At 38.3% G+C, this 9732-nt stretch overlaps 1 protein-coding gene across 1 annotated transcript; it reads right to left on the bottom strand.

The window, feature by feature from the left end:
• Positions 1-873: 873 nt before the first annotated feature.
• On the bottom strand, positions 874-7976 carry LOC137136429 (flavin reductase (NADPH)-like). Its single transcript, XM_067521780.1, has 5 exons — positions 7933-7976; positions 3867-4097; positions 2518-2719; positions 2057-2221; positions 874-1731 (listed from the first exon to the last, which is right to left on the bottom strand). The coding sequence occupies exons 2-5, from the start codon at positions 3999-4001 to the stop codon at positions 1574-1576; spliced, it is 660 nt and encodes a 219-aa protein (XP_067377881.1). The 5' UTR covers positions 4002-4097; positions 7933-7976; the 3' UTR covers positions 874-1573.
• Positions 7977-9732: the final 1756 nt, after the last annotated feature.

Here is a 9732-nt window from a genome sequence, read left to right as displayed (position 1 = left end):
CATGCAGTGAATGCACATTATGCACAGACACTCAGGAGCCACATATTATGTTGCATATTACCTTTAACCAATATGATTAATGGTAAGACTAGTTTTCTGGTATTTTACAAGTTTAGCAATTGAAAGATTCCTATCACACTTAAAAGGACAATGTGAAATAAACAAATAGTGATATTGATATAATTTTTAAAATGCTAGCAACAGATTTATCTTATAAGCAGCTTTTTACATGATTTAGGGTTTTTATCTTTACGGAATTAGAGTTTGATTCTTTTACTGCGTCTTATTTTGCAGAAGCAGGCTTTAGCACATATTGATAAAGATTCAAAAAAACAAAAACTAATAAGAAACACAAAGCAGCACAGAGAAATTAAACCAGCCACAGACTAAGAGAAATCAACCAAAAATAGATGGAACTGACAAGAGTGTGTATACACTTAATACAGACATTCTAAATAAATGCAAAGAAATACAAAAGGACAACTACAGGATGCAAGATGAGTAGAGAAAGAGACCAAAAAGAGATGAAACTGACAAAAAAAAGTGTAAATGTAAAATGAACATTAACAGGTTCCAAAAGTCAACTGCAGAGACAGATAATGGCCAGCTTGAGCTGCAAAGATTCCAAATCTTGTCTCTCAAGACATGTCTTCATGGCCAGCAAAGTTTCCTATGAATCCAAATCAAACACCAAGCATAAGGCTCACAAAAATGATGTAGTAATTAATTTTCCCATTGTTAATAATGAAGCTCACAATGTTTTAAAAGGTTCCCAAAACTTGCTAATCTTGCTCAGAAAAACAGATAATACAGAAAAGCAACTAGACTTCTTGTTCTTTTTTTACACAGCCACATGTGTATGGGCAGCAGACCCTCGTGAAGCAATTTATTTATTATAAAAATAGGAATATGTTAAACAAGAGTAAAAAACGACATTTATCAGATTAAGGCAGTTATGACAGACTGTGAAGGCAAATACACTACTTTTACGTACTTAGCTCTATCTCACCATGCAGATAGTTCTGTTTAACTTTATCAATGCAATGTAGAGCAGCACGGTGGTGGAGTGGTTAGGTCTGCCACCTCACAGCTAGAAGGTCGTGGGTTAGCATCCCTTTGTGGAGTTTGCATGTTCTCCCCGTGCTTGTGTGGGTTTTCTCCCACAGTCCAAAGACATGCATGCTAGGTTAATTGGGGACTCTAAATTGCTTGTTAGTGTGAATGTCTGTTTCTGTTCGTCTCTATGTGTTGGCTCTGAGATAGACAGGAGACCTGTCCAAGGTTTGTAACCCTCTTGCCCTATGACAGATGGGATAGGCTCCAGCCCCCTGCAAATCCTAAACAGGATAAGTGGTTACGGATAATGGATGGATGGATCATGCAATGCAAACCTGTTGGCTGGTGCTATATTTTTGGGAAAAGTTAGATCTGACTATATTGAATCTTCCATTTGGTTGAAAGCAAAAAAAAGTGGATTTCCCAAACCCTAGAGTATCAAAGAGAACATCTGCACAAGAAAACACAACCAGAGATTGATTGGTAAATACAGTTTTTGTATTTGGCTTCTTCTTTCTCATTTGGTAACAATGGCAACTCCCTTCTTGACCCAGGCATTGCTGTTGAGCAGAGAGAGCATGAAGCGAGCCACATCTCCTCTCGCCACTGCGCTGCCCGCGGGGTAACCGTTGCTGTCAGGCACAAAGTATCCCTCATGGGTCAGAAACTCTTGAGCTGAAGAGGACACAATGATAATAAACTTTACTGAACAGTACTGCTAAACATATGATGAAACCTGGCAAAAAGAAATGGTCTTAGATGAAAATGAAGCCCTTTAATCCCCATAAAGACTGCATTGGCTAATGACAGCTAATAAGCTTGAACGATGACAAATTAAATGCTGAGGTGAAAAGGCTTAAACACTAAATTAAGCTCTGCTATCCTTTTTAATGTCGCCCTGACTCCACACTGACTGCCTCCTGGGCTTGTAAAAGAAATGCTCAGTTCAGTTTTGTAGGTTCGTGGGTTTGTCTGTTAGTAACTGCCTGTCTGCTTTTACCTGAGGCTGGCAGGTTCTTCAAGCCAGGTGGGCGGACCACAGTCCAGTTGATGTCCTCAGTCTTTTGCAAAAGCTGTTCCATCTCAAACATGTTGGTGAGGACGCTTCGGATCATCGGCAACAGAAGGAACCGGATGAGATAAGGTGACTCAGTTCTAGAGTTATCTAACAAGAGAAGGGATGTGGCTTTAAGTGTACTTTAATTATTTTCTCTTTGCAGACGTTTAATTTACGCTAAACCATCAAACATAGACAATCCCCCTCCAGACAATCAACTGACATTGAATCTAATAACATGTGAAAAGACCACAAAGCAACATAGCTTTTTGGTCAGCTTGTCTTCCAGTGTTCTCACATCTGACCTCTGGAGTATGTGGAAAATAATTGCAAAGCCTCTAAACCTATTTACTGTGACAACAAAACAACTCTCAGAACATAAAAAAACCCAAAAAAAACCTTACACTCAGTGTACCAGGAGGTCATGGTGATGATCCTGTTGACCTGAGCCTCTCGCATGGCACTGATCGTAGCGTTCATCGACAGGGTGTAGCCAGTCACAGCAGAGAAGAAGTAGGTTGGGAAGCCAAGACAGGACATGATCACATCCTGGCCTTTAAAATGAGTCTTCAGACTGTCTGCAGAGAAAATGTCAGCTTCCACCACCTGAATACCAACAGATTAGTACTTAGTAGATATACCTACATATATACAACCCCAATTCAAAAAAAGTTGGGACGATGTGTAAAACATAAATAAAAAGAGAATCCAATGATTTGCAAATCTCATCAACCCACATTTTATTCACAATAGAACACAAACAACATATCAGATGTAGAAACTGAGATATTTTATCATTTGATGTAACACATTAGCACATTTTGAATTTGATGGCAGCGAAACGTCTCTAAAGAGTTAAAACATGGGCAACAAAAGGCTGGAAAAGTAATTGCAGCAAATAAAAAAAACAAATGGAGGAGCATTTGACAACTAATTAGGTTAATTGGCAACAGCTCAGTAGCATGACTGGATATAAAAGGAGCATTTCAGAGAGGCAGCACCTCTCAAATGTAATGATGAGCAGAGATTCACCAATCTGGGACAAACTGTGTCTAAACATTGTGGAACAGTTTCAGAAAAATGTTCCTCAATGTTACATTTTAAGAAGACTTTGAAGATCCACCATCTACAGTATATAATATCATCAAAAGATTCAGAAAATCAGGAAGAATCTCTGTTCGCAAGGGCCAAAGGTCAAAACAGGATGCATGTGATGTTTGTGATCTTGTGATGTAAGTATATAAGACTCAATGAGTATTTACAACATTAGGATTTGTATGTCTGTTTGAGATCAGGATCAGTGGTTCGATCCCCGGTCCCGGCTATATGTCAAAGTGCCAGTTGCAGTCCGATGGAAATTGGGAAGGGTTGCGTCAGTAGGGGCAGTAAAAACTGTGCCAAATCAACATGCGGACAATGATCCGCTGTGGTGACCCTGAACTCACAAGATAAGCAGAAAGGACAAAATAACAACAGTCCCATGGTTCATTGTGCTGGAGAAAAAGCATCAGGGTTATCTTTGGAGTGTTTTGTTGTGTGCACAGAAACACATACAGATGTTTTCCTACAACAGCAGTTGTGCGTGCTGTTCACGAACGTAAAAACTACTTAAGATTTTGCCTCATATAAACCTTTATGAACACAACATTTACCATGTGACAATACGTTGAACTTTGAACCTAGCGTGCAGGGACCGGCAGCACTAAAAGACATGCAGCAGAATATGACAAAGGCGTACTCTGTGATATTTTACCTTGAGGTTGTCATGATGCACAGTGAGTTTTCCTGGGTTCCTGACAACGGCGGTGACTGTGTGACCTTGCTGTAGTGCTTGGCGGACCAGATACTGTCCAGTATGCCCAGTGGCTCCCAGCACAGTGATTTTCATCCTCAAGACTGACACAGAGAGCTCAGTCAGGCCTGATCAGTAGACGATGTGTTGAATGCTCCCACCTCTCAAACTAACTGCACTGAAGTTCCCTCCCTGTTTTGTAAAGTACAAGCGTAAAGACTGATTATTACAGTGCAATAAAAAAGCCCTCACTAAGGAATTCAGGTTTGCTATGACTGATTTGATTGTGTTTAAAATTTAAATGAATGCTACACTTAACACTTCATTGATTAGGACTGACTGACTTATGAAATGGCAGAAAACAGAGCTCTGCGGCATAAGTTGGCAAAGTTCAAGGTGATGTATTCAGACATTTTATCTATTTATCCAACATTTATTTGTCCAAGTAATAATTCAAAACATTTTAATTTGTAGCTATACCAGACAGGGAAATACCGACCCCCCAAATTTCATAGCATGGAATCAGAAAACAATTGTTGCCTCTTTGTACAACTGTTAACACAACTGATTGAAACAAGCGTTACATTGTTACAAATTGTTGTTACTTTAACCAGCAATCTTCCTCAACCCTCATCATCTGAAATTGAAAAAAAATCTGAAGTTCAAAACATGACACACAGGTAATGCTTTTTGTCTTATCAGATTGTTCAATCATTAGTCACATCTGAAAACTACTGACGTGCAGTGAGAAAAATGCTCAAGAGCCTCACAAGTCTACGTCAGACATAAAAACTTCTGTTAAACTGGGCGAGGACAGCGAACACTGAACCATTGTTGTACCCAGACCGGGCCAAACGGATTGTTTCTGCAGCGGCACAGATAACGAGCTTCTTGGTCAGATGTTCGACTGAGACACTGGGCACATATTGTTAACTGAATCTCACATGTTGGTTAGGAAACTGTTCCCAAGGTGTTGATGCTGCCACAGTGGGTTTTCCTGCAGAAAACCAGGACATTTATTAACAGTGCCAGGATTTTTTATGCAGAAAATTTGGGATCTGATCTTTACTAAAGTCACAGATATCAACAAACACAATACAGTATTTTGAAGCTGATAAAACACAGTCATGACCTTTTATGTCTCTATTGAACACACCCATTAAACATTAAAAAAAAGTAATGGGAACAGTGTTTTAATCACTGGTTGAACCACCTTTGGAAGAAACAACCTAAAGCAAACACTTCCTGTTGCTGTGATTACACCTGGAAAATGTTCAACAGGAGCTTTTGACCATTTTGTCTTGCAGTGCTGCTTTAGTGAAGCCATGTTCTTCGAACGTCTTGTGTAAATGGTTATACTAAAAGCAATGGCTTTCTTCATGACGTTGATGTTTAGTGACACCAAAAGCCCAGTGTTGTCGTTACTTTTTCCAATAAAGTGCTACTTCAATTTCTAATTAAAGAGACAAAGACACCAGTTATCTGGAGACTGTGTGGAATAAAAACAGCTGTTGGTATAGAGAGTATGAAGTCAGGTTACAACTGTAGGGGGACACAGGTGCCATCTTATGAGGTCTGTAGCTTACTATACTAAATGCTCACTTTTATCCAAAGCGCTTTACAATGTTGATTTGCCCAAGGACACTTCGTTACGTGATCGAACCACTGACCCTATAAAGCCTGAGTAATTACAGTCCAATAATGTAATATACATTACCATTCTGAATAATAAGCACCTTATTTCTTTTCTACTTTAAGTAAATTATGCCACTAATATTTTTGTACTTTTAATGAAGTGAAACGCAAGAGAATACTTTTACACTGTGGTATGACTACTTCTTCTTTAACAGAAAAATGCTCCAACACTTATCTTAATGTGGAGAGGTGCAGTCGAAGCCTCCTGTTACACAGACGAACAGTACTAGCAGGGGCTTTAGTTTGCTTTAGTTTGCTTCTAAAAAACTGTAAGCAGGGCTCACCCTACTGGCTCATCAGAGAACAAAACTAATCAACAAAATCAGATCACATATTAACATTATTAGCGGGGATGTGCCGACGCTACTTTTCACCCCCACCGCAGACATAAATGAATCTAGATACTGCCACAACAAAGGCAAACCCTGGTAAACCCTGACAACTACTTTTAGCACCATAGCAACCGCATAGCAACACATTGGTAAAAAATAAATCCCAAAACTTCTTTCATCACAGGGAAAGAAAAAAATAAACAGAAGGAAGGACAGCTTTGAGAGTGTTTGAGATGTCCATTTTAATCGTCATTTAATTGTCAAATAAATCAAATTTCACTGTGTCGCTTGACGCCCCTAAGGTATCCCACAATGCATCCTGCAGCAGACGTGATTGGCTCGTCAGGATGGTGGTATTTGCAAACTGCACTGCATGCAAATACGAAAAATCCCACCTCAAATGTAAATGATATGAAATAAAACGTCGCCCCATAAATACAAGCACTTCCACGTCTGCACAGAAGAAGTCGTCTATGTCACAGTTACTAGACTGTGCTGACGTCAGACGATAAATAAATATCGATTGACGTGTATTGGTAACACCTAGCACGCGACTACAACACACACTCGTGTTACAGTTTAGTACAGTACAATCAAGGGAACTTAAACACACAACAGAGTGGTTGTATAATATACTAATTATATTGGTGTTGCCATTTCCTAAACTCACATTTTATCTTCTTTGCCACCACATAAAGCATCATGACCACCCACTGTTAACATTTTTTCACACCATAGTTTCTAGTTTCCACTTGATAAGCTGTAAATCAATCAGAAGAAAGCTTGAGATGAAGTATTTGTTATCCAAAAATTTTATTCCTTCTTCATCTAATTTCCTTGTCATGGAGACTGTCTCTCATTACTGGGCATTCAAAAAGTACCTGCTTTACTGTATCTGCTTGGTTGCAGATGGCACAACCCCCATTTGGATGCTTTCAGGTGATGTTTAAGTAGGAGTTTACCTTCTCTGCTTCATCAAGGCATATGATATGGGGCAGTGCATTAATTAAAAACGGTTATGTGCGTCCAATTATAATTAACCCTGATTCTCTCTTCAAATTAAACTCAGGATAAAGTGACACTTTTCAATTTTAAATTCACAAATACGTACATTTGTGAAATGTGTTGCTCCCATCAAATTCAAAATGAGCTGATATTTTCCATGAAATGGCCAAATATCTCAGTTTCAACATCTGATATGTTGTTTATGTTCTACTGTGAATAAAATTTGGTTTGATGAGATTTGCAAATCATTTCATTCTGCTTTTATTTACATTTTACACATCGCCCCAACTTTTTGAATTGGGGATGTACATGCTACACCTTTCATCCTGAATAAAATGACCTGAGGTCAATCCTAAATAAACTTTCATTGTAAATAAAATTCACGTTTCTGTGCATAATCACATTTCAATGGTTCTCTGAAGTGGGACTGTGGAAGTATGGGATAGAAAAAGTAAAGTGCTTTTTTGGTTTCCCCTGTAGCTCAGAAGAGAAACAGCATCCTGCAAATCACAAAAAGGGAGACACACTTGTGAACCTACCATTTAAGTTTCACCTGAACTATAGTGACCTCTACAGGTGTTTAGGTTTTTGTTTTTAGCGGACAAAGCAGAAATTGGGTTCAACCTAGAAGCACAGACAGGTGTAATTTAAAGCAAAGCTTTAAGTGTGATGGATAGACCGTGTGCTTTTGATCCAGACAGCTGAGGGTTAAACCTTGGTGAGTTTAGATCAAGGTGTTAAGCCTTAAACTGCGGTCATGAACAACAGCCGTCTAACCACGGTGATGATGTGTTGTGTGTTTTTAGCAACTCGAACACGCCCTTACTTTAAATGCATTTGTTATATCGCAAGGGGAACAACAGCCATAGCTTCAACTTGCTCAAAATTAGCCAGAACACTGCATCTTCCAGTTAGGTTTTCCACGGATAAAAATACTTTTTATTATAGGAATTGAAAGTTGGTACACTTGACAAACAAACATTAGCTAAACTCACCTTGGCCACGTCTAGTCAGTGAAGGGGTTCGTTCAAGAGCGGCAGCGTTCAGGTGTGTTTGTAAAGCACCGTTTTTTTTTTCTTCCAATTATGTGTTGAATGAATATAATCTAATTTGAAATGGCATTCAATTCTGTGTCCTAACTACTATACAGCTAACATTTCAAAGTGTATATTTTAGTGTAAAACTAGCACCCAGCTAACGAAGCTAATCTAAAGTGACAGTTAACGTTTGTGTTAGGTTCAAGCAACGTTAGCGTTAGCTAAGATAACATACTGGTCAGAAAATAACAATATCCAGTGGCTATTTGATACAAAACCATTAATCTGTTAAACATAAACTGATATTAATATGAATTCATCATAGGACAGAAATCAGTTTTTGGGGTTTCAAGATTGTAAAAAAATTCCTCCTGTAGCAGGATGCCGCTTGGATCCTTTATATACTTGTATTAAACAGAGTCTTTTCAAGCTACGTTGTAAATTTATTGAATTTAATTGTTTATTTAAAATACAAAACAAGCTCTCTCAAGCTCACAATGCAACTGTTGTAGTCATAGGCTATATACCATGCAAAACATGAGTTAAATCATCTTAGCATTACTATATTAATTCAATTAGTTATATAAAAAAGTATTAATTTTATTTTATAATTACTGCTCACATGAATAAATACTACGTCTCAAATAATATTGGTCAGTGTCTACCTATTTCTACCAGTTTTTTTATTTGATTTATTTCTAGTCCTGAAGAAGTGAATATGAACAGGATTTAACAGAAAAGTTAAACATTAAAAGAATCTTCGGCTTAGAAATAACATTTTGTAGCAGAAATATGTTAGTTTGATCATTTTTCTGCCGGTAGCTTTGTCAAAGTCTGCTCTGATATTTTTACAACCTTTTGTACGGGTTCTGGCCCTGTGCAAGTCTGTGTTTCAGATATATAAACATTGTTTTTTCTTAAGGCCACATATACAGTATATGGTTGAATTATTCTATTGGCACTGGGCAAAAGGACTGAAATAAAAGTAATGTGTTTTTTATAACTGATGATCGCTGTATTGTTGGGTTCATATTTTGGAAACCATTGAAAAATCTAAAAAGACACATAATTACACAAAATAGGTTAGGTATGTACTCAAATAATTGATATGAACTTGTTTCCTGGAAAGTCTTTTTGGCATTTTTTTTTTTTAGTTGGGCTTCACCTGAGCAGCAGCATTTTATGCTGCAATAAATCATTTGACTCAGTGTTAGGCCTCATCAGAAACCAGTCAGAAACTTCTTGGGAGATGTGGTTGGGTCCTACTCCTGAACACCAACATGCCAACACCAACCTGCACTCTGCTCTCTGCCGTCTTCCTATATAAAGACCACTCTAGTCGCATCAAGTAATTAGCTCAAGTAATCTACTTGTGGCTTGGTGCAGACTAAACCAGCTACAGCACAGACTGAGGGAGCTCATACATGAAGACTCTGGTGAATCATTCCTCCACATACGATGACCGCTCTGACTGACACCCTGCAGTTCTTGACCTGATCCGGGTGGAGGATGAAACAGAGCAAATGGCTGTTTAAATACTAACACACAGCCAAACAATTTGGGAGCTGGTGACTGGATAGAGGAGGTTCCCACGTAAGTAAACGGCTCATTTACAGTTTTGTATTACTTTTTTAGGAGGTAAATTAGTCCTGTCTAATATGCAGGCAGGGTATTAGATGGCATAACTCTCAGATTTGCTCATTTTCTGATCTTCATTTGGTCAGAAGAAAAATTAAAGCACCTGAGGACTAGTCCTGG

The sequence above is a fragment of the Channa argus genome, chromosome 11, assembly GCF_033026475.1.
Source record: "Channa argus isolate prfri chromosome 11, Channa argus male v1.0, whole genome shotgun sequence".
In the NCBI taxonomy this organism is placed as follows: domain Eukaryota; kingdom Metazoa; phylum Chordata; class Actinopteri; order Anabantiformes; family Channidae; genus Channa; species Channa argus.
The sequence above is the reverse complement of the archived record's forward strand: the minus strand, read 5'-3'. Positions and strand labels throughout refer to the sequence as shown.

What these genes read in the sequence shown, in the direction of transcription:
- LOC137136429 (XM_067521780.1), bottom strand. Translation starts at nt 4,001, where the DNA reads ATGAAAATCACTGTGCTGGGAGCCACTGGGCATACTGGACAGTATCTG. An exon ending in TGCATCATGACAACCTCAAG is followed by an intron (nt 2,720 to 3,866) that starts GTAAAATATCAC and finishes GTTGGTATTCAG; the next exon opens with GTGGTGGAAGCTGACATTTT. An exon ending in GACCTCCTGGTACACTGAGT is followed by an intron (nt 2,222 to 2,517) that starts GTAAGGTTTTTT and finishes TTCTCTTGTTAG; the next exon opens with ATAACTCTAGAACTGAGTCA.